The sequence below is a fragment of the Drosophila elegans genome, unplaced genomic scaffold (assembly GCF_018152505.1).
Source record: "Drosophila elegans isolate 14027-0461.03 unplaced genomic scaffold, ASM1815250v1 contig_208, whole genome shotgun sequence".
In the NCBI taxonomy this organism is placed as follows: domain Eukaryota; kingdom Metazoa; phylum Arthropoda; class Insecta; order Diptera; family Drosophilidae; genus Drosophila; species Drosophila elegans.
This window is the reverse complement of record NW_024545578.1, coordinates 7155393-7179114: the sequence shown is the minus strand read 5'-3', so window position 1 is coordinate 7179114 and position 23722 is coordinate 7155393. Positions and strand designations below refer to the sequence as shown.

The 23722-nt window shown below is 41.1% G+C and overlaps 11 protein-coding genes across 11 annotated transcripts; 5 read left to right on the top strand and 6 right to left on the bottom strand.

Moving 5' to 3' along the window:
- Positions 1-391: 391 nt before the first annotated feature.
- Positions 392-2136, bottom strand: LOC108146211 (neuropeptide-like 3). The gene is made up of 3 exons (XM_017272130.2): positions 2067-2136; positions 978-1139; positions 392-912 (listed from the first exon to the last, which is right to left on the bottom strand). The coding sequence occupies exons 2-3, from the start codon at positions 987-989 to the stop codon at positions 556-558; spliced, it is 369 nt and encodes a 122-aa protein (XP_017127619.1). The 5' UTR covers positions 990-1139; positions 2067-2136; the 3' UTR covers positions 392-555.
- A 5535-nt stretch (positions 2137-7671) lies between these two features.
- LOC108145663 (histidine-rich glycoprotein) lies at positions 7672-8092 on the top strand. The gene is made up of 2 exons (XM_017271216.1): positions 7672-7683; positions 7745-8092. The coding sequence occupies exons 1-2, from the start codon at positions 7672-7674 to the stop codon at positions 8090-8092; spliced, it is 360 nt and encodes a 119-aa protein (XP_017126705.1).
- A 2718-nt stretch (positions 8093-10810) lies between these two features.
- LOC108145664 (neuropeptide-like 3) lies at positions 10811-11469 on the top strand. The gene is made up of 2 exons (XM_017271217.1): positions 10811-10891; positions 10978-11469. Exons 1-2 carry the CDS (start codon positions 10880-10882, stop codon positions 11239-11241), a joined length of 276 nt encoding a protein of 91 aa, XP_017126706.1. The 5' UTR covers positions 10811-10879; the 3' UTR covers positions 11242-11469.
- A 512-nt stretch (positions 11470-11981) lies between these two features.
- On the bottom strand, positions 11982-12611 carry LOC108145661 (A-kinase anchor protein 14-like). The gene is made up of 2 exons (XM_017271214.1): positions 12515-12611; positions 11982-12453 (listed from the first exon to the last, which is right to left on the bottom strand). Exons 1-2 carry the CDS (start codon positions 12524-12526, stop codon positions 12055-12057), a joined length of 411 nt encoding a protein of 136 aa, XP_017126703.1. The 5' UTR covers positions 12527-12611; the 3' UTR covers positions 11982-12054.
- Positions 12612-12927: 316 nt separating this feature from the next.
- Positions 12928-13565, top strand: LOC108145662 (A-kinase anchor protein 14). Its single transcript, XM_017271215.1, has 2 exons — positions 12928-13037; positions 13099-13565. The coding sequence occupies exons 1-2, from the start codon at positions 13026-13028 to the stop codon at positions 13486-13488; spliced, it is 402 nt and encodes a 133-aa protein (XP_017126704.1). The 5' UTR covers positions 12928-13025; the 3' UTR covers positions 13489-13565.
- Positions 13566-14080: 515 nt separating this feature from the next.
- LOC108145801 lies at positions 14081-14543 on the bottom strand. The gene is made up of 2 exons (XM_017271376.2): positions 14380-14543; positions 14081-14323 (listed from the first exon to the last, which is right to left on the bottom strand). Exons 1-2 carry the CDS (start codon positions 14389-14391, stop codon positions 14096-14098), a joined length of 240 nt encoding a protein of 79 aa, XP_017126865.1. The 5' UTR covers positions 14392-14543; the 3' UTR covers positions 14081-14095.
- Positions 14544-16907: 2364 nt separating this feature from the next.
- LOC108145748 (A-kinase anchor protein 14) lies at positions 16908-17618 on the top strand. Its single transcript, XM_017271311.2, has 2 exons — positions 16908-17015; positions 17079-17618. Exons 1-2 carry the CDS (start codon positions 17004-17006, stop codon positions 17535-17537), a joined length of 471 nt encoding a protein of 156 aa, XP_017126800.1. The 5' UTR covers positions 16908-17003; the 3' UTR covers positions 17538-17618.
- A 991-nt stretch (positions 17619-18609) lies between these two features.
- On the bottom strand, positions 18610-19786 carry LOC108145698 (larval/pupal cuticle protein H1C). The gene is made up of 2 exons (XM_017271257.2): positions 19309-19786; positions 18610-19240 (listed from the first exon to the last, which is right to left on the bottom strand). Exons 1-2 carry the CDS (start codon positions 19318-19320, stop codon positions 18683-18685), a joined length of 570 nt encoding a protein of 189 aa, XP_017126746.1. The 5' UTR covers positions 19321-19786; the 3' UTR covers positions 18610-18682.
- Positions 19787-19864: 78 nt separating this feature from the next.
- Positions 19865-20212, bottom strand: LOC108145699. The gene has a single exon (XM_017271259.2). It carries the CDS (start codon positions 20210-20212, stop codon positions 19865-19867), a length of 348 nt encoding a protein of 115 aa, XP_017126748.2.
- A 441-nt stretch (positions 20213-20653) lies between these two features.
- On the bottom strand, positions 20654-21701 carry LOC108145775. Its single transcript, XM_017271344.2, has 2 exons — positions 21521-21701; positions 20654-20988 (listed from the first exon to the last, which is right to left on the bottom strand). The coding sequence occupies exons 1-2, from the start codon at positions 21530-21532 to the stop codon at positions 20716-20718; spliced, it is 285 nt and encodes a 94-aa protein (XP_017126833.1). The 5' UTR covers positions 21533-21701; the 3' UTR covers positions 20654-20715.
- A 1142-nt stretch (positions 21702-22843) lies between these two features.
- On the top strand, positions 22844-23697 carry LOC108145702. The gene is made up of 2 exons (XM_017271263.2): positions 22844-23064; positions 23129-23697. The coding sequence occupies exons 1-2, from the start codon at positions 23053-23055 to the stop codon at positions 23552-23554; spliced, it is 438 nt and encodes a 145-aa protein (XP_017126752.1). The 5' UTR covers positions 22844-23052; the 3' UTR covers positions 23555-23697.
- The last annotated feature ends 25 nt before the right edge of the window (positions 23698-23722 follow it).

The window sequence follows — 23722 nt, the reverse complement described above, 5'->3', positions numbered from 1 at the left end:
ACCATAGCGTTGATTTCCAGTTATTTTCGTAAAATAGTAATGGTATATTATTTTTAATATCGGACAACGACATAATATAGCTGCGACAGAAACGATGTTCATCCTAAAATCAACATTTAACGTTAAAACATTAAAGTTCTTCCTATTCACTTGACAAGCACGACAAATCAGTCTAAAATATAATGCTTCTTATTTAGAACAATTTAAAAGGGGTTAAACTAGGTACCACAAATAAACTTTTTACAACTTTTAATGACAGTCCCGTTCAAAAACATTGCTGTCAGTGAACTTATTTTGTCACACCCTAGCTACTATTGTAGTATTAAGTACCCTTAAAGCTTAAGTTGCTTGGAAATTTAAATAAACCGCCCCTTGAATAGTCGCCAAGTGATTATTTTGAGCATGAAACATGGATTTATTTACATCAGTCGAAAGGTGAAAGAAGAAAAACAAAACATCGGGGTAAATAGAGTAAACAGGGGTGGGGTTAAGGGTAAGGGTAAGCCATAGTTGCTAGCCCACGCAAAGCCGAACAGGGCCGCTCCGGCCGCCACTTTACCAGGATGGGGCCCAGCCGTGTCCGGACCAGCCATGTCCGGACCACCCGTTTCCGGCCCAGGGAGACGAAACGAGGGACGTGTGCAGGGCCGGAGCCGCATAGGTCTTGATGATGGGGGCGGCATAGGTCTTCACAACGGGGGCCAAAATCGGCTGGACAATGTGGGCCGAACTGTGCACCTGGCTGATGCTCTGGTGGGAGACGGCACTGGGAACGGTCTTGATGATGGCGCCCACCTTGGCCAGGGCCGGTTCATGGATGATGGCAGGGGCGGCATAGCTGTGGAGCAGGGGTCCGGACTCCAAATAACCCGGACGGGCAGCCACCACGGCGAGCAGAGCGAAAAACACCACCTATTTTGGGGATTACAATATATTTAGTCACAAAACTATAGCAATCCAACATCAGAGCAACTTACCAACTTGTACATTTTGCTTATCCTTGCGATCCTGGCTATTGAACTACTGATCTACTGAACTGTTGGTCTGTGTTGACGCCTCGCCGAATTGTGCTGTTAGCTCCAAATTTGCAGCAGCTTTTATACTGCCAAAATCCGAGCAGAGGCCATGTGCAACCGAATCTTAAAATGCAGAAAATACAATAATAATAATTTTGTTGCTTTTTTCCTCCTTCAAGCATCGTTAAGAAAAGCTGAAAAATAACGCCAACGGCAATGGCACACGAAAGAGGGGGAGAATCGAGCGGCAGAGCTGCCAAAGTTTGCATGTGCTGCTGCAGCAGCAGCAGCAGCTGATTCGCTTTGTCTTTTGGCTAGATCCCGTCTGACAACACCATCCAACTACCAAAAAACTACACAAATGGCCAACTGACCGAGTGGCCACAGCCCACCTAAGACATCGTACCCCATTAGGTTGCAAAAAGCAAAAAAAAAAAAAAAAAGAGATACAGAAACCAGTCAAAATAAAGTGTCTTGCTCGCGGACGTTGGGCTTTTGGCCCACTCGGGCAGTTGGCCAGCAGCCGCCACTTGCATCACTTCACGCCAAGACGGGCGTCGCAGCAAATGTGCTTCACACTTATCATTTTCCTTCTCGCAGTTGACCGTGAAAATTTCCCGAGGCTGCCACACGCACAGCAGCAACATCAGGCACACAGCAGCAACACCAACTACAGCCCGCCCAAAGTAGCCCAAGTTCAATGTAAACGCACTTGCGTGTATCTGTCATGGCCAAAACATAACTGGCTCTAATCTGCAGAGGAGGAGGAGGAGGAGAAGGAGGAGGGGGGTTTGGGCCAGGGGACCTGTGTCTCCGGTTGTTGCGTCTGCGGGAGAAGGCCAACTTGGGCGGGTTGGTTGGGGCAGGAATGTGCGCCAACTCACTGGGCAATTTGTTTGCCCATCACGTCGACCCACGAACGCCAAACGAAATAAAAATGAATTTCTTCATATTTTTAGCAAGCCTCGCAGTGGTTTTTCTGTTTACTTCTTTTCGCTTTCTGAACAAGCAAATTCTGGGTAAGACAAAATAATTGGAATAAATACATACTCTTAAAAATGATATATCTGACGAATTATTTTGAAGTCCAGCACTAATTTGATATGAAAAGCGAAAGTATAGAGTGTCCATTTCATGTGTTTTCTCAATACCTAAATTTTGTGTTTATTAATGTTTAAAGTCAAGAACTAACCTTCAACGTTATTTTGTATGATACATTAAAATACATTTTGATGTCACAAAAAATTTTAATGTTATTTATTTTTTTAAATATTCAAAATATGATTTTGGACATTAAAAAGTGGTGGAATAAGACTGATAGATATTTATTTTGTTAATTTAATTAAGTTAAAATTAATTAAATTAACAATAGTAATATAATAAAAATTAAAAAAAAAAATTTTAAATAGTAATATTGTCAATTAATAACATTTTTTTCCATTTACTAACTTTTTTCAGATCTAAAATCTAAAGGTAAAATGATTGGATACATTAAAACTGATTTATCTTTAATCAATAAAAATGAACAATAATATACAGCCAGGCGATCCCGAAATGTTTATTTTCCTTTACTGTATCTTTTATTCCTCAGGGCAACTTCAACACTCCCTGCCTTTCTCCACCCCTTTTCATCTGTTCGTTTATTTTTTCAGGTTATGCTAATCTCGGCTTGCAATTGTCTGGCATAACAATGGCCAGCTAGACGGGCCAGCGATAAAGCACCCGAAGGCAGCACAGACCCAACCTTATTCCTAGCCACATCCACATCCACATCTGCGTCCACATCCCACATAGAACCGCACTCGGGACTGGTCTGGAGTTCCGCTTTTGTGTAATAAGCAAACATCGACTGCGATTGCGCAGGCGCACAGATCACACATACGTAAATAGACAGTGGTGGATTACAGAAGGGGTTTTTGGTTGGTCAAGTTGTATATGAGAACATTAATTCACTTAGGAAGTTACTCCCAAATAAATTTAGAAAACCCCAAAACTAGATTTTCGCCATCCGCCACTGTTCATAAACAACAAACACAACTGTACTTTCAATAGTGTTCAACTTGTGTTGTATTTGCCGCCGTTATGGTGATTTGTCAGCAATTTTTAGCATGATTAATGAATGTTTCGATCTGGCGACATAATTCCCTCCCGCTCCACCTCATTGTTAGCCGAAATTCTTGAGTGACTTTTAATAGATTTGAGTCTATTTCTGGTAAATTCATAGGCAATATCCGGGCTATGTTTTGTTGCCAACATGCTGTGCAACCAACATCTGCGGTCTATACTATATCTTTCATGGGATCTTGCTATGGGGGTAATGTACGCCTTATGGCCAGCAGGCAAGTGACAGTTCTGCCGTTTTTTCTGTTTCTTTTACTGTTTCTGCCAGTGCATTGCATAAGAGCAACAAGAGCACTAGCCACATAAAGAAATTGCCTGGCAATTATCATGCAGGGAACCAGTTCCCCGGGCAAACTCGGTTTCGATCGCCCCTTATCGCACACGTTTAGCACCAAACTCAATTTAGCTTTTAATTAGAGACATTTGAGCTGATCTCAGTCTAAGCGTAATGAACAACAATTAAGCCGCGCTTAAAGATCAATTACTCGACGGTATGGGAACGCTTGTTGACAGTCTTTTAAACGTCATTACTTTTCTGGCATGTTCTTTCCTTAATTACCTCTAGCTTCTCAGTGTTTCCGAGTCTTTTTGTTATAAATATCTAATTTTCCATTGTGTTATTGTTATTTTTATACAGGTAATTGGCTGGAAGGTCGGTATAGATCAGACGGAATAATATGAACAGCGTTTGACATCATGTAAATAATCTATGGAACTCATAAGTCAGGAAGTAGTTATTGGAAGTCAATTGGAAAATTGTCTCAAACGAAGTGGAAGCATAGCAAAATAAAATAAAATATTTAAATTTTTTCCCGTACTTTAATTAAATCAAAACCATTATTTACGATGATTGAAATAATAATTTTAAAACATGCGTCTCAAAAATAATCCTGAATTCGAAAACGAGCTGCTCTTATCCAAGCTTAGTAAACGGAAAGTATATTTTGGTTTACTGATATTATAAGTAACCTTAAGCTTAAATTATTTGCAAGAACATGACTAAATTTTTATACAATTTCAAGACGTTTATTTGGATGAACATGCATTTAACTATAATAAAAATGTCAGTTATCGAGAATAAAAAGTCTGTCATGGTGTGTTTTTTAACAAACTAGTCTACCGCCTACTAATGTAATTCAAAACTAAGGCCATTAAGTTGTCCATAAAGTTTAAGTACAAAAGCATTCCGCTCTAAGCCCAGAAACCCACTCAAGACTCAAAATTAGTTGACCATTATGTTACGTGAAATTGAATAGTTTTGCGGGCTGGAAATCAAAGCTTTGTTGGCCAAGCCCGATCTGTCGGACTGGCGTTGAAGTTGCCAAACACTCCCGGCCACAAATGATTTGACTTCGACCTGTCCTGTTGGCGCAGTTCACTCAGGTGTCAGAGCGCTGGACACTCAGAAAGTCGGGTTGATTCGGATACTCTGGCCAGAAGGAGCATATTACGCAAATGAAAAATGTGCTGCAGCTGCGGCAAGTAGAGCGGCGGCAACTGCATATAAAATTCATTTGCTTGGCCCCCCGAGTAATTACGTTCGACTAACACAGCAGTTCGCAGCTTGCAGCTCGCAGCTCGCAGCTTGAGGTGCCACTCTGGCGGATACTTAACGAGCCCAGAGAAACAGGTGGCCGGTGTCCGGTGACCAATTGGCCATTGGCTAAGGTCAGATATGTCCATCAATCGTGCGGCGGCATTCTCGGCACAGAATTGGAAGTGCTGCGTCAGCGGATGCCTGACTTGGTTTGGTTCACAATTAAATTGCACTAACATTGAAAATAACTCGAGATGCCATGCTGGAGATTATTTTTTAACTGGGGCTCCCACTAACCCACTGAACTGAATCGAACATTTTGGGTGGAGTGCACAATGGACTCCAGGGATTGCAACATACTATACGAACATAGTGCAACCCGTTTGTGTTGCAGATCCAGATGCAGTGCTTCCTGGTCGCGATAAGCCAAAGCAATTGAATTCATTTTGGGCCCCATTTTCGGGGTGTGCTGGCGCTGACCGGGAACTCTGTCTGGCCGAACGAGCGGTTGTGTAAATATTTACCCGGCTAAATGCAAATCATGATTAATTTACGAGAACCCCAACTCCCCGCTAAGCTGACATTTCAGCACTTGCCGTCCGTGTTGCCTGTCAAAATACCAAACGACATTCTAATGAGCTCGTGCTCTCCGCTCAAGTGTTCTAGTTTGCCATGGAGCTGAATCTGCTGCCGTTCGTGAACTTTTCCACCAGATGACAGGGCGCAAATGGAAGCCTTAAATATCACAATCGATGGCAGACAGAAGCGAAGCCAAGCAGCTCCAGTCAAAATAATATCTCTAAAGATGAGCTTCAAGTGCGGGTACGATGTATCGTACGACTTTAATTGAATATGGATTTCAGAAAAGGTGTCTATGCAGTTAGCCTTTATTTTTATTAATGGCAACTTTTATAATCAATAAAAAAAATTATTATTCATACAAGACCAGCTAATATCAAAGATTTTCGTGAATTAAGAAGACTCTGTCTAAAGTATTTTATATATCTTATGAACACAAACATTTAGACAATAGTAAAAACTATAGATTGCACTTTTTTGGGTAAAATGTAAATTTAATATCTTATCTTACATATTACTTATCTCAATATTAATAATAATTTTTTCGAAAACCTATTATTCCACTTTTTAATTCAAGCACACGATTACATGTGAAATCAAAGAATATGGACTTAAAAATTTTACTTTTAAAATTATAAAATATTTTTATAACCCTACATATTTTGAATAAATTTTAAAAATTTATTAAGAATTTTCAAAGCTATAGTTTGGATCTCAACTGTATGAGTAAGACGCCAGCAATGTCTAGATCTCGATTCACACACACTCCGAAAAACAAGTTGGTTTTTATTTGACGCATTCTCAGACTCTAAGATTACATAGACATAAACGTAGGCAACTAATTTCCATGACAAAAAAATCTGAAACAATTAAATTGCCAAGTGTGAATTTCCGCTGACCAAGAAACGAAAACAGAGGAGCCGAAGAAAACAATAAATACGATGCTGTAAAACCAACAGCAATTTGCGGGCCAAAACTGCGAGTAGTCAAGGTCGCAGCGGGCAAATGTAACACTGGCATAAATTATGCTACTTAAGTAACACATAGATACAAAAACAAATACAGAGACAACTTGCAGCTGTTTTTGGTCTAACGGTACGAGTGCGAGCGAGTTGCAAGCTCAAATTGCAATGAAGTTGCAGCAGCAACATCGCCAGCAGAAGCAGCAACAATTACAATTACCAGTGCCAAGTGCTGCAGACAAACGCCGAGAACGGCGACAATCGCTGGGATATTTACTATAAGACTTGCCAAAAAAAAAACAAGACTGCGACAACCTTAAGATAAGCTTTCTGAATGAACACATATGCAGCTACTCTATAATTAATTGAGGTACATCAATAATGGGAAAAAGTTGAGAAAGAGGTTAACACATGTTAAAGAAAAACTGAATTAATAAGCAGCTACCCTTCAATTTATTAAGGTACACCAATTCTGAAAAGGCATTTAAGCTTTTCGAGAAAAATTCAATTCTCAATGATCTACATTTATGTATTTATATGTAAGGACCTACTAGATAGCGGATGGTATAATAAATTTGTAGGTACATAAGCATATCGTTTTTTTGTTTGTAAGAAAATAAATGCTAAAAAGTTATTAAAATTAAATGTAATATTTCAACCTATAAAAGAACCAACTTAGGTATTTGTGATTTTAAAATATAATCTTTAATATTATTAATATACTTTTATATTTATTAAAACACTTGCCAATTGCCTTAGAAAATTAAGTTGCTTCTTATTAAAATAGTTTTAATGAAACTTTATTTTTTAGGTTGGATAAGCTCTATACAGATTTAAGTTTAAAATAGACAGTCTGCAGAAAGTATGCAAAGCTAACTGAGCATAGCTTCTGAAAACTTGACTAAAGCATGTATTTTTTGTATGTTTCCTCCAATTGACCCATGTACGTTAGAGCATCGCTATGGCAACATTGGTTGAAGTGTCTGCCACCTCATTGAACCCAACCGTGGCAGAGTTCAGCGCTTGGGATTGGAAGGGGTCGATGGATGGAGTGGAGCGTCTGAGACACGAAGCGCTGGCTGCGGGTAAACGTAAACAATGCGGCGCTCGACAAAACTCTGTGCGAAAAAAGTGGAGACAACGCAAAAACAACAATTGAAATGAAAACGAAACGAGCTGCAATTACAACGGCAACAACTGCAGTCTGTGGAGTGCAAACTGCGGATGCAAACGCAAAGTTCCACAACATTGAAGCCTCTCAGCAGCGGCGGATATGGCAACGAGAGCATCTGCATCTGCTTCTCCATCTGCATCAGCATCTGCAGCTGTTGTTGGTGGCTAGGTGGATAGGTGGCTAGATGGCTAGGTGGCAAGTGAATAAAAGCCACCTCCACTCCATCGAATGGCATCAGTTGCAGGCCGCAAGCCATTGAGGATTAAGCCACCCACCCACAACATGATGAAACTGGTAAGGATATCGCGGATTAACACTTGAGAAGAGCCTGATTCAAAGGATATTCAAACAATAGATAGTGTCACTAATTTCCATCTGCGCCTTGGCGGCCGCTCGTCCTGGCTTCCTGCATGGCCACCACCATCACTATCCGGAGATTCCCTACTATCCACACCACCACCATGTGGAGCCACTGCACTACCACCTGCCCGCCGCCGTTTCCCACCAAAGCTCGACGGTGGTGCACAGTGTGCCGCACCACATCATCAAGCCCGTACTGCTGCCCACAGTGGTGAAGACCGTGGTCCATCCGCCCATCATCAAGGCCTACCATCCTGCGCCCATCATCAAGGCCTACCACCCGTTCGATCCCTTCCATCTGCACCACCACCACCACGACTTCCACGATTACCACCTGCACTAATCGACGATTGCCAATTGACGATGACTGACGATCGATAATGATAACACTGATTACTGATTACCGATAACGACGACGGGAAGGTGCAACCCTTGTATGCTGTGTATGTTTGCGTGTGTCGATTGTTAATGTGTAATATCCAGAAGGAAGTTTCGCTGTAAGCTGCTGAAAAATATGCTATTCCATCTATCTTAAATACTGTACATAAAAGATACAATATCTAAAATGGTAGTTTCGTTTGGGATATTGGATTAATATTCAGAAATTAAAATGTTTTTTATTAAAGACAAAATACGTTTTAACTAGAGAAATATCCACAGAGTCTTTTTATACTTACTTAGTAACAAAATTTCAGGGCTTTGATATTTTCGTTGCTGCAGTCAAATTTTCCGTTCGCAATGTTTCTAAAAAAGGAAAAAATAAGAATGCTAATAAAACTATACTTTTTCTGTCCTATCAAATAACATAATTAATTTTTTGGAACAAATAATTTTGTATATAACCACTTTAGCACCCACTTATTAATATTATTTCCTTTTAATTAGGAAACGAATACCGGAAACATGATATCGAATATCTATGTCGCGAGACCGCACAAAAATCACTTCCCCATATTGAGGTGACATAATAAGCCTGCCTCTGGCATCGTAATGTAATTAACCAAAAAAAAAACCATTCGATACATTCCGGGGGGGATGGCACATTTCCCATGGTGACAACACACGTTGCCATTTCATGTGGCAACCAAATGCTTTTTCTGTGTTATGCAAATCAGTGCATAAGCAGATGATGAATGTCTATGCAAGCGGGGCAAAGGGGAGTATCTCTGATATTGGCCAAGAGAGGTGATAAATAGTCGCAACTGCTGCTGCAACTGCCGCAATTTTCCATTGTGAAAATATAGCCAGAAGGGATCCATCCAGATATACTTCAAGTTCAAGTCTATTTCGCTTTTGCAATTGCCCAAGCGTTTTGCATAAGCCAATGCAAATAGCACCAGTATTTTACCCACACCGAACACACCCAGCGAAATATATTCACATTCAGAACTAGCTTAATCGGCAAACATTGCCATAAAGCCAGTCAAATGGGTTACTCAAACATTTAATGTGACATAAACATCAGTTCGATATTGCCAATTAGCAATTAATATTTAGATTGTGGGCTTGGGTAAAAGCAGAGGTGTTCCTCATTGGGGGTTTCCATCGAAATGTATCCCTTTTGTACGCCTCTGTTTACTTCCTTGTTTGGTGCATTAAAATCAAATCAAAATCAATATCATTCAGCAACTACCAAAAACGCTAACCCTGAAAACTTTTTGCTTTTTGTTTTGGCCTGCCTTTTCAACGCCGAAATTAGCCGCAAATCGGTTATGGTTTAAGCCAACTTTTTCAAGTGGTTCGCTGACCGGCAAACGAGGCAAATAAAATAAAACAATAAGCAAATAGATTCGGCAAGGTAACTGCGGTTTTTGTACAATATTATTTTAGAGACACGTGATTCGGAAGCTCATTAAATGTAAACAAAAAGCAAAAAGAGGAAAGATGTGGAGATAAAAAGGTGGGGTTTTGGTTTTTGGTATTAAGAAACAAATAAATGTATTGTGTATTATTTTAAATGAATTAAAAAAGGTAAGTTAAAGTTAAAGTAAAGTTAAATTTCTTATACAAATTAGTCTATAGGCCTATAAATCCATTCCCTACCCAAAAACGCGTCCTTTAAAATATATTCCTTTTAAAATGCAAACATATTTCCCGATCTCTACTGCATGACGGCATTGTAATAACTCACTGCCCCCGACAGCGATCATAAAATGTGTCTGATGTGCTAGTGTCGCAGTATTGCACAAGACAAAATCGCTTTGGAGACAATCTCATTCGATTGGTCGAGCCCGGAGGCAAGTTGGCTGACCAACTACCAACAGCCATGCCCGCCGGCGTTATTGGCAAGTCACATTAATCAACGTTTCGCCAAGTTGGGGACTTAATTTATGCAAGCCAAAAGTGCAAAGAGCAAGCCCCTCTTCCCCTCAACTAAGCCGCTTGAGTTGGTTCTTTTCTTGGGCTCACATTACATATTTTCCCCACTGACATGATCCTATTTATTTGTTTGCTTAATTGTGCGACGCATGCAACAACGTGAAGTATACGCCGCATAGCCCCAAGTTTGACTGAAGGAGGGGCGAAGTGCAGTCCACTTAGAACATGTCTCGCATTGCATAAATCATAAGGCGGCGAAATCGAATCGAATCAGATCGCTTTGAAGTGGTCAGTCAACTGAGGGAGAACCTGCACAAGTGCACTGCAAAAAAAGGTAACTTATAGTTAAAGGCAAGATATCTTAGACTTGAAAAAAATTATATTAAAATTTAACATTTTGCAAAAGACAAAACAGTTTTTGGAGGGACCAAGTTTTCATTTTCCTTAGTTTACCAGACCTAGTAAATTAATACTTTATCAAAATGTTTTTCCAATCAATGTAATTTAGTTTCATATTATTGTTTTTTGTTTTATTATATGAATGCATTTTTTTCTGTGTAACAGTGTAAGGCGATAACCTGCCCCCGGAAGGGTTTGCATTCGGCTCGATTCAGTTTGGTTCTATGTGGCTTAACTTGACTTTAATGCCGTTGAAAATGTGTTTGTTGCCGGGCCAAATGAGTGCAGAGTGCAGAGGCGTGTTGGCGACCCATTTGGAGAGCACCAACTGCAGTATTGATTAATCTGTATAAATAGGCCAGTCGGGAGTGCAGTTCTATGTCAAATCGTTGCAAACCATCGACAAAACAAAATGTTCAAGCTGGTAAGTGATTTATAGTAGAAGAAAAGGATTTTCTTGTGAAAGGACATTGACCTTAAAAAATAAAATAATAATACTTCCTTTTCCAGTGCGTCTTCGTTGCTCTCCTCAGCCTGGCTGCTGCTGCCCCAGCTCCTGCTCCTGTGCCCGCTCCTGCTCCTGGACTGATTGCCCCTGGACTGGTGGCACCTGGAATCTGGGGACCCACCGTTGTCGCCGGACCCCATCTGGTCGCTCCCCATGTTGTGAGCGTGGTGCCCGGAGCCATCTCCCATGCCGCCATCACCCAGGTGCATCCTTCGCCGCTGCTGGTCAAGAGCATCCACGGCCTGGGACCCGTTGTGATCGGTTAAGCACAACCGGATGTCCAACCACCCACATATCTCACCCACACGCCAGCCATTCAGCTCCTGTTCAACTTCAGCATTTCCCCGCGGATTACTTTAATCACGCATCCCGTGCCCTGTTTATAAAGCAAGCAATCCAGCAATGAGAAGAAAAAAAACACAAAAAAATGTTTAGACACTAAAATACATTCCAAGCAATAAATTACCTACCATACTTGTTATAGCGAGCGTAAATGTATTTTGTTTTATTCAGTACTCTTGATGTTTTATGCAGCCTAAGAGTAGGCTTTGAAAACTCACGAACGAAATTTAAGTATAAGACTTGTATAAGAAGGGGTTATAGACAAAACAATCATTTTTGTCAATTTTTGACTTTTTAAAAATGAACCATATTTTCTAAAAATATATTAATTTCGAATAGTATAAAACTTGTTTACAGAACAGTCATATTCGCCAAAACACTATATTTTGTATGACTGTTTAACTATAAAACCTATTCGAAAGGAACTTTTCATTTAAATTTAAAAAAATTAAACTTATTGTTCGCAATTATTTGTTGTACTCAAAGAGTGTTTTTAAAATTAACTGTTATATTAAGAACTTAATTTTTTTATTTAATATTTTAATTTTTAATTGTAGTCATAGAAAAATTAACAAGTAGCTAAAAACAAAGAAAAGTTACTTCAATAACATACAAAGATGTTCTTAATTTGGCAGCCCTTTAAGATGTATTAAAACACAATCAATTATCTTGTTATTGAGAAACGAAAAACATTTATTTAAACAAAAAATCGTAAATATTGTATCACATTTGAGTCCTTAATGGTGCAGGGTGTAGGCCAGGGGAGCGGAGTGCACCACCGACTTGACGAGGGGAGCAGAGTGGACCACAGGCACAGAGTGGACCACAGGAGCGGCATGGACAACGGGCACAGAGTGGACCACTGGAGCGGCATGGACAACGGGCACAGAGTGGACCACTGGGGCAGCATGGACAGCCACTGCGGGATGGGAGTAAGTGGTGGTCTTCACGATGGGGGCAACCACCGGCTGCACCACTGCCTTGCTGTGGACTTGGGTGATGCTCTGGTGGGAAACCGCCGAGGGAGCAGAGTGCACCACGGATCCAACCTTGGCCAGGACGGGCTCGTGCACCACATGGTGGGTCTCAATCAGTCCAGCGCTGGCGGTGGCAACCAGGAGAGCGATGACAGCAACCTGTATTGGTAATACATTAGTTAAAAACCCTTCTTTTCCTTCCAAAGTCCTCTAGACTTACGAATTTGAACATCTTGATTGGGTTGGTTTGTTGGTTGGTTGTTTTTGTGGTAAGCTCAGAGAGATGACTGATGCTGGTGGAACCCGCAGAAGAGGCTTTTATAGCGACTAGCCACAGCCAGGCTAAGGGCTCAAACACTCGGAGACTTCGGCTTCCGAAGTTGTCCACCTTGAGGGGCTTTTGATAAGGCACGAGATACTTCAGACTTCAGTCTTCAGACTTCGGGCTCCAGCGATCTGAGCTTTTGGCAATCGGCTGCTGCAGCAACGAGTAATCATAATGAGCTGACTTCGCCTCGATTTCGGCTCTCGATCCGATCAAAGTCGGGTCATGCAGGGGCGTACTGAAGGTCAGTCAGTGGTGGTGGTTGGGCTTGAAGCATCGGCTGATTCGAGCTGCGCTTTTGGGGTTCTATATAAGTGGGGTTCGCTGTTCCCAAACATCATCAGTTATTCAACAAATCTTTTCAAGCAAACAAGCAGCAATCGCTTCAAAAAACTCAACTACCAATATGTTCAAATTCGTGAGTAACATAAGGAATATTGTCCTCTGGATTTGGAGTAATCGAAGGTTTTATTTTACAGGTTGCCGTCATCGCTCTCCTGGTCGCCACCGCCAGCGCTGGACTGATTGAGACCCACCATGTGGTGCATGAGCCCGTCCTGGCCAAGGTTGGATCGGTGGTGCACTCTGCTCCCTCGGCGGTTTCCCACCAGAGCATCACTCAGGTGCACAGCAAGGCAGTGGTTCAGCCGGTGGTTGCCCCCATCGTGAAGACCACCACTTACTCCCATCCCGCAGTGGCTGTCCATGCTGCCCCAGTGGTCCACTCTGTGCCCGTTGTCCATGCCGCTCCAGTGGTCCACTCCGTGCACGCCGCTCCTGTGGTCCACTCTGTTCCTCTGGTCCACTCTGCTCCCCTCGTCAAGTCGGTGGTGCACTCCGCTCCCCTGGCCTACACCCTGCACCATTAAAACATTTAATTTGATTGTTTGTTAACCAATTATATGAAAACTAAATAAAATTCTCAAAAGTATTATTGATCCTTAAATAATGGCATTTTGTATTATATTTAAAAATAGTGATAAAGACTAAAAGCCTCAGAAATATTTATGACACAAAATAAAATTAGCCAGTTGAAGAAAATTCAGCATCTGCATAAAAATCAAAAGAAATAGCATTTAAGTTTAAAGATATAGTTTTATTAAAATACAAAAAACTTTTATTTTATGGGCATTACTTTTTTCAAAAAAAGATCAAAGATTTTGTTTTTTTTAAATGCGAAAAGCTTTTATTTTATAATTAAATTGACAATACTTATAGCTCCTGCTGAAAATTAAATGTAATAACAAATTCATGGCTATCTGATTTGTACAATCCATTCCTACAACATTTAAGACAGGTGAAAAGTCTAACGCAAATTACAAAAATAAGATAAATAAAAGCTTTAAATTAATTTCAAATCAAAAATCTAAACTTAGAAGTCCCTTGCCAATCAGAAATATTTTGAAACTTTTTTGATGTGATAAATAATTTATAACAATTTATTTAAGCAATAACAAAAGCAACAACAATGCATGGCTAGTGGCCCAACGTGAAAGGTTTGCCATAATAGCAAAGTTCAGGTCGAGAAGACATCGAATTGTCTGAGGTTATTGTGGGCAGATCCCTTGTCAAACTGCGATTGAGAAATCTGAGGTGGGGGCCAGAACAGTCGGAAACTTTGCGCGCAGCAGGAAATGTCAGATTATGATGGATTTGGCAGGCCTGAACCAAAGCAAGGGCAACGATTACCAAGGTGTAGAGCAACTACAAAGTAAATAAACATTGAAATAAAATAAATAATAGCATCGATTTTTACTCACCATTCTATGCATGTTGAGGCAGCTGATTATTGGATCTAGTCTTAGTTTGAATTTGGCTCTGCGAAACTCCAGTAAGAACTCATGAACCACTGAGGCCTACCCAACGTTTATATAGCAAAATTGTCAATTGATTTGCCAAAATGACAAATGACACGCTCAATTTAACGAAGGTCTTACAACGGGCCTACTTAGCAAAACGATTGAATAGACCAGAAAACCGTTGTTGACCTGGCCAGATCACTGATCCCTTAATTATAACAATATAATAAAAAAGCTAGCTGTCAGCTAGACAAATAACAATCAAAATTCATTTGCAAAAATAAAGATCATTTGCAAGAATGCTGAAAGAACATATTTTTTAAGGGTTTCAAATTTATAGTCACAACTCTAAGAACGTACTTTTAGAAATAGATAAAATTATGTAATTGTTGAAAAAAATTTTATTTTTTATTGAACATAAAAGAAAACATTGTCAAATTGTTATTAATCGAAGAGAAACATTTATTTGTTTAGAAAGCTTAAAGTTTTGTGAAAGAGTAATTAATTAATTTAATTAACATAAATGTTGAACCGGAGTAGCTTGTGACCCAACCCCATGAAAAAAAGCTTGTTGCAAACTCTAAATATATTTACAAATAAATAAAATTAACAACTTGTTTATCTTATCCTCCGATGACTGATTAAATTGTACGAATGATCGGCAAGCATCATTCCATATCCATAAAATTACAGACTGAACCCCAATCAAAATCTGTGTATAATTTTCTGGGTATTCATTTTTCACATTACCACCGCCAGATGTTTATCTTAAGTACGTGTAACTGTCGCTCGGTCCAAAAGTCGAGCCCCGAAAAGGCGAATAAAAACAATGACACAGTCGCCGTCGAAACAACAACGTCCAGCTCAAAATTGTGGGTTAAGTGCGCGTGGGGCTTGTCCAGCGGATAACCTTGACATAGGGACTGGGACTGACTGAATCTGAATCTGAGCTGGGACCGAATCGGGGGGCTTTATCTGTCACTCGAGCGGCACTTAACAGCTGCTGAATGCAGTTGGTAGCCAGGTCTTTAGGTCTTTATGGCCTGGCCATGAATCACTTGAGGAGCCGCAGACCTCAACTGGACCCCTCGATGTTGCAATCGTAGTCCGACTAGTCCAGCTTCAATTTGAATGCAGGCATACGCATATAATTTATTGCGCTTTTGTTTGTGGCCCGTTTAATGAAGGGCAAACTTGAGGACTCTGATGTGGGTCAAGTTCGGGGATACACCGTTCTTTGCTGCCTTATATGTAATTGAACATTATAATGGTTGTGTCGATAAAATCAAAGGAATTCAGTTTTTTTTCAATTTTTTACTGGCTTTTAACCATTATTTTTGATACATCCCTCCTTCTCAAATAAACTGATTAGACATTTTATTTTTTTAAATATTTTTCGCTATGATATTCATTGATTTGTCTATTTTCGGATTAAATTTTAATACCTGAAAATTTAACTCATATTTAAGCCATATTTAAAACTCTCTTATATTTTTCACGTTTTAATATTAAATCATGCAATTTAATATGTATATTATGGCATCTCTTTTGTTTTGATTTAATTTTCTGCCTCTGGGAATTCCACTCCAAGTTACCAAATTTGCTCTTATCTCATGTCCGATTTGCATACCCAAAATGTTGCATAATTTTCGTTAAGAGTTAGGCCTTGTTTCCCAGAATTTTATAAACAATTGGTTTCAACAGGCACTTATTCTTAGCCCATATTCAGTTCAAGGACGTTGGCTACCTTTTGGGTCCTTTTGACCAAGCCGCTTAGAAATATTACCTTTCTTCCAGAGAAACATGTACAATTGATTTGAAAAGGTCACATTTATTCTTAGCTCATGTGCTTTGTTCATTACCAAGACGAATTGTCATAACCTTTAATTATCTGTTCAACTCCTGTCAAGGTTACTCATCTTATGTGCACAATTCGATAAGGGGAATTCTCATTGGCTTTAGTATCGCTTTTTCACATTGGCTCCTTCATTCATTAGCGTTATGTGGTAAAAGGTCACATAACCAACACTGTGAGATGCATCCTAGAGGACACACATCCACAGGATACACTCCTTTGGTGGGGAGTGATGTGAATGCAACTCAATTACGGCCAAGAAGAAGGATGATGTATATTAGTATCTTCGGGTAATAGAAGTGCAAGGATAACCCACGCACTCTGTAGTATGGAGCATACATCCATCTGCAGGCAGCCTCATTTGCGTAAGCGACCGCAGCTAAGGCCAATTACGTGGCCCATTGTCGATTGATTGGCCTGTCTTGTTGTCCCGACTCGTCGACTTCCTCACCCACACAAAAGCCACTGGAACCTAGGTCAGTTAACCAACTGCGTCTTTGATAAGCGCTTAGAAGCGAAGCCAGAAAGTCAGCTGAAAACCCGAATAAGTGTCTTATTTGAAACCCAAACCGGTTAGGGGCTCAAGTTCAGCCGAGTACTTAGCGACAAACAATTGAGGTTTGGACCAAACTAGGCAACTATAAAAGCCGAGCGTTTGGTCTGTCATCATCAGCAGTTGCAATCGATTCAGCAATCCAAGCAAACCCCCAAAAAAACCAAACCTCCAAAAATGTTCAAATTCGTAAGTTGTTAGAGAGTGGAAAAATAGAAAGAGTCCTTTAATATATCGATTATCCCATTACAGGTTGCCTTCTTCGCTTGCCTGGCTGTGGCTGCCGCTGCTCCCGGTCTGATTGCCGAGACCCACTCGATCGTCCAGCCAGCGATTCTGGCCAAGACCGCCTATGTGGACACCAGTGCCTCCTCGGCCATCACCCACCAGAGCAATGTGAACCTGGTGCGCAAGGTGCCAGTGGTCTACTCCGCTCCCGTTGTCCATGCTGCCCCGGTTGTCCATGCCGCTCCAGTTGTCCATGCTGCTCCAGTTGTCCATGCTGCTCCTCTGGTCAAGACTGTCATCCCCGCCGCTCCCCTCATCAAGACTGTGGTTCCAGCTGCCCCTCTGGTCCACACTGTGGTCCCAGCCGCTCCTCTGGTCAAGACCGTGATCCCAGCTGCCCCACTGGTTCAGTCCGTCCATGTCCAGCCTGTGGTCCACTCAGTGCACAGTGCCCCTGTTGTGTACTCCGCCTACCACAAGTGAATCGATTGAAAGCGCGTTGATATGGTTACGATATAACTGTTAACAAGAAATGACAAACAATAAAAAAACAATTTAGAAAAACTTCTTTGTTTATTGTTCTCTAAAAAATGTTTTTAAAATATGTATTAATCCGATTAAGCTTTGAACTGAAATGGGATAATTAACTAGTGTTTCTTGCTGAAAAATCCACATACGTATAGTTGTCATTGTACTCTTTAAAACAAAAATTACTTCGACTTCAGAAGGTCAGCTAACAATGAAAAATTACTTAAAATCTTTTTTATAAAACCCATTGTCGTTTGGCTTATTTTAAAATATTTCAGCATGTCAATTAACAATTATGAACCCATATTCAAAGAATTCTGGACAACTATGAGTCGGCAGCTTCGAAAAATGTGCATAAGTGTGCAAACCTACACTGACAAAAAAATGGATTAGTAAAAATAATTATCTGGCTTTTGTCAATTATTAAAATTGTTTTATTTCTTATTTTAATTTAATATAAAATCATTTGGAATTTTATACTTTTTTTTCAATGTAGATATGCCTTGACAAATTGTATGTGTTAGTTTTGAAGCCCACATAAATCTATACATATAGTATAGTATCTACACATATAGCTAAAGACTCTATAATCAGGACAATAAATCCATTTTATATGCTATTTTTAAAATCTCTGAACAGAACATTCCGACGCAAGCTATTGCAAAAATCCTAGTCCATAAGTCATATAAAGTTTGAAAGTTATACAAATGTGACTTCACATTTCAAAATTTCAACTGCGAAAGAAAAGCAAAAAAAAATGTATAATTGCTTTGCATAATTTAGTTTTGGCTTTGCCGTTGGGCATCTTTGCGGTTTGGTTATCTATTCTTTTATTTTGAATATTTGCAGCGAGCTACCGATGCATGACTATGAATACTAATGAATATCACTCCAATAAGTCATTCAAATTGATTGTTAAGATGCTAATTGAATTGGATCAAATCGATCAGCTATTCAAATTTGTCTCTTTGCCAAAAACTGGATCTTTTCAACCCTCTAAAATAGGTATATATAGTAGATTTCACAATTTATAATATCAACAATATCAATTTATTCAAAGAAGCAATTATAACAATCCGTGCGTCCGATCAAACAGTTTCCTAGTGGTGGTAGACATGGGCAAGTGGGGCAGCGGCCACGGCGACGGTCTTGACCACGGGCACGGAGGCAACCACCGGGGTGACGAAGGTCTTCTGGTGGTGCACCTGGGTGTGGCTCTGGTGGGAGACGGCATGGGGCAGGGCCTTCACCACGGGCACGGCGGCCACATTGTGGACAACTGGGGCGGGGGCAGCCACGTAAGTCTGCTGGTGCACCACGGGCACGGTCTTGACGAGCGGGACCACTGGAGCCACATGCTTTACAACGGGAACAACGGGAGCCACATGCTTGACCACCGGGACCACGGGATAGACGGGAGCCACATGCTTGACCACCGGCACAGTCTTGATCACGGGCACAGCGGGCACCACATGCTTCACCACGGGAGTGAGCACCGCCTGGTTGTGGAACTGGGTGAAGCTCTGGTGGGAAGTGGCCACCGGAGCACTGTGCACCACGGCGCCCACTTTGGTCACAACTGGAGCCACGGCCACGTGGTGTTCCTCAACGAATCCCGGGGCAGCGGCGGCAATGGTGGCCAGGGCACAGATGGCAATCTGAAGTTAGAGCACAAATTAGATCCTGCAATGGATCCTTTCATCCCTTTCTCATGTACTATACTCACGAAGCGGAACATGTTGAGTTGGTTGGTTTGGTGCTGTAAAGTCGACGAGTGACTGATGCTGATTTGAAACCAAGTCTACGGCTTTATATGGCCAAAAAACATTGCCAGCCAGATTGTCCTTCAAACCGAACAAACCAGCGAGCAATTGGCAAACTCGTTTGATTTACATTGAACTTGAACCCGCCGCTTAACTAAACATCTGCGAACCCTCATTTGTAAATCAGCCGACAATCAATTGTCGTTAGGCGCGAAAAGGTTTCAAAGTTCCAGCAGCAACAACAACAACAGCTCAAAGATTAATACGCCAGAAAGCGAATTGTTTGCTCAGGTTCAGAGTCCAGCCGAAGGTCTTGCGATTCGTGTCAGCGAAAACAAGATGAAATGCAATTTTATTTCAAACGAGTTGCTATAAATGGCCCACCATTTGGGCCTTGCCGTTCCACTTCGTGTCCATCAGAGCTCAGATGCGTATGCGCTTCATGAGGCTGGAATGTCCTGGTGGTGGAAAATCGGATCAGATTTACGGGCAATTTTGTGGAGCAACTTCATTTTTGGACTAATACAGATGCCGCATTTGGCTCTCATCATCCGAACCGAGCAAGTTGAGCTGCGAGATTCGCAGACTGAGGGGCACCAGTCCACTGCTGCTGGATGATGAATTACCAATAGCGCCATCCTGGGTACCCAGCGAGGAGGTCATCGGGCGATTAGAAATATTCATGAATTCCAGGCCGATGGCCAGTTCGGACATCCGAGGGTGTCGGAACTGGGCGCGCCACGACTGGTTACAGTCCTCATGGAAGTCCACTGAGGACTCCTCTGAATCCTCCTCCAGAGCTTTCACCTGGGCTACCATCATCTTAGCACTGGCCAACCGCAAAATGCTACTACTACTGTTCCACATGTTTGTTGTTGCTCTTAACCTTTTCCTTATTCTTAGTATGTACTCTTGTTGTGTTAATCAAACTGAATGTATGAGCTAATTATCATAGCCCACTGGGTGATAAATACAAATCGCCCAGATAATATTTAAATAACTAAAACTAGTTTTGACCAATTAAAACAATAAATATTTTCCAAATTCCAATGCTGACCAATCCATATAAAAAAAACCCTTTTTCCATTAAAATCCATTTAAGATTTATTCTTATTAATTCTTATCCATCCATGAAATGCATTAGTTTTATTATCCATATTAACAAGAAGAAGGAAGCGCTTCCGATTCTATATATCATGGTATATATTCTTGGTAAGGATCAACCAGAATAAAAGCTAAAAAATTAACAAGTAATATGTTAAATATGGAAGGGCAAATAAAAAAAAAGAACTAACATATGGAATGTCATACTGTTGTAACGCAGCCTTTATTCACACATTTAACTAGCTTAATCTACACCACTTCGTTGCCTAACTGTTGGGCACATAGACGGGACTCAGGTTGAGCTGCTCGTAGCCCGTGGTTCCGTTCTCCTGCGTGGCCTTCGTGTGGAAGGTTCGATTGAGATTGGTGGGTTCCACATAGCCCAACGACCGACCCATGGGTGCGATGACAAATCGGGTCTGTGCCTGCGAGGATCCCTGATAGGAGACCACCGATGGCGCCGAATCGATCAGCAGACGAGGCGCCTCCGTAGCTGGCTTGGCCAAGACCAGAGCCACGAAAATTACGGCCAAAAGCACCTAAAATGGATGATAATAAAGTTTAGTTGAGTATTTAATTGCCGGATGAAAACATAATATTTAAAGGCCTTATTAAACAATTCATTATAAATGGAAAGCTACAAAGCGGTAATATATCTAAAGGTACAAAATGTGCTGATATTTGCGGAATTTTATGTATTAAAATAAGAATAATTAATAATAGTCAATAGTCAACGTTAAGTTAAACTACGTTTATACGCCCGACTTATTCGCAATTAAAAATGTATTTATAGTCGACATAAAAACACATTATTTTCCAGAACTTAATCATAAAAGCTTTCACTGATCACAGCCACTGAGAAACAGGTACATCTATAAGCCGGGGTTATAAACGTATCGATGGATTCTACTAAACTAATTTACAACATTTTTGGTTTGGGTAAAATATTGGTTATTTAAAGCCGCAAGCACATGTATATGACTCATTACTTGCATGATATATTCGCGTTTTCGTATACCATCAAATCGAAACACCCTGATCTCGTAGAGGATGCTCATCCATCCCACTCACCAGATGCCGCATGGTAACGATCCAAGCCTAATGGGTCGATTATGGAGACAGCAAGCCACTGAGAACACCGCCGTGGAACTGAGGTGGGCGGATCGAATCGAATTGAATCGAATCAAGTCGAGGACTGGAGGTTCCCCTTTCGAGAAGCAAACACAAAGCGGAGCGAGTGGCAAAGTCAAACTGAAGTGCTGTGTGAATTGCTGTGCCATGAAATCGCGGTGGAGCAGTTGCTGGCCCAAAACAGGGGCGTGGGTGGAGCATGCCAAAGGGGGTGGGCCCCTCGATACACCCCCACTCACACAGCCCCTGGAAAAATGCTCGATCTGCGATCGAAGCGTTGGAAACACGCGCGCAGTCGCGGTTATCTTGCAATTGTGGGAGTGTCTCAACTTGGACGCAGCTTTACGTAAAGAAATAAACCGAAAATAAAAAAACGGAAAAAAATCAAATATAAATAAATACCGAACGCCGCAAATATTGTAGTAATAGCACCGCAACAACAAAGCCTACAACATGCGACGCCGTCTGCGCAACTCGCTGAAGGTTGATCCACTCCACTTCGCACCTCCGCCGCTCGCCCACCACCGCACCACCAACTATTGTGGTTGGTTTTGGTTTGGTTTGTTTGCTCGGGCTGCTACAATACCCTTAGTGATGTGATCTTTAATTTATTGTTAAATTAGTTCAAACTATTAAGAAGTTATAAAAAAAAGAATTAGCAAGCTTAGAAGTTACAATTCATATACAATTTTAATCTTCTTTACTTTTGTCTAGTCGAATCAATAAAAGCCTATGTTTAACATGAGCAACTGCACTATTTAGACAAAAATATTACATTTTATATTATATTATATTTTACTATAAATATGGATAATGAATTGGCCCAATAATGAGCTTTAAATGGAATTAAATTATTAATATTAACATAACGTACATTTTTCTTGTTTGAAAAAAAATCCATTTAAATAAAAGACTTTGTTTCCTAAAATAAGACATTTTCAAATTAAACGAAAATAATCAAATTTAGGGCAACAGATATAAAATGCCCATACTCTTTAAAAAAATTGGTATTATAAAACTTTAGCTGCTTATCCTTTAGCCATTCCGAAGCAAAATCTGCTGCGGGCTAAAACTGAATAGTTTGTAATTGCTTTAAAAAGAGTATTTAAAAATGTGATTCATATATATATTTTTTTTCGCTTGACGTTTCAATAGCTAAAGTTGGCTTCGCACAATCTCCGGCAATTCGGCAATGCGGCACATGTTGAGTCAGTCAGTTGGCCATATGATTTGGCTATTAGCCGGAGGCGCGTAATGGAAGCTCTAAGTGCACGCAGCTCATGAGAGGCTGTCGGATCGGAGTACTTTTTGATTAATTAATTAGCTGCATTCAAAATGGCCCATAAATCTTGCGGCGCAAAGACAGGGCGACCTCTTGGTCAAGGAGTCCGTCCTCTTGGCCAGGCTTGTCCGGCTATAAATGGCAGCGGCACTTGTGTAACGGTAATTAGTTGACCACTCAAGTGACCATCATGCACATCACAGTGAGTAATCTGCGCAAAGTGGTGTCCTGACCCCCAATTCCAATTGCAATCCCAATCCGCACAGCTAGTTTGCCTCGTATTCACCTGGGGCCTGGGCCACAGTCACGCAGCCACCACAATCCTGCATGGCAACGGCCAAGTGGCCAGTGCCGTTTCCCACCAGAGCTTCACCAGATTGTCGTCAGCGGAGCCCCTAATCCTCCAGTCCCCAAAGCAACAGGTCGTTCCCTCAGCGCGGATTGTCAACCACCACCACAGAGAAGTGGAGCGGCAACAGGTCGAGAGGTTCTTCCAGGCGACGCAGGAGCAGGAAAAGGAGGAGCAGCTGCCCCCCATCTCCAGTCAGACACCCGCCCACCTCACCTACGCCGCCCATCCGGTGGTGCACCAGATGCTGCCCAGGATTAAGCCCGTGCGGAACATTAGCTTCGACTCCCTCGTTCCAGGACCTCGCAGCCTGGCCACCAACCTAAACTTGTCACCAGTTTAGAATGCGAAATATGGTATTTCACTTCGAAACTAATACCACATAAGTTTGTATTAAATACAATTAAATACCCCATCATAATCTGCAAGAAGAAATATTATAATTTCCTCCATTTTGCTATTAAAAAAAAACAAGTATTAAATTTATTTGGTATATATTAAACAGTAGAGG

What these genes read in the sequence shown, in the direction of transcription:
- LOC108145699 (XM_017271259.2), bottom strand. Translation starts at nt 20,212, where the DNA reads ATGTGGAACAGTAGTAGTAGCATTTTGCGGTTGGCCAGTGCTAAGATG.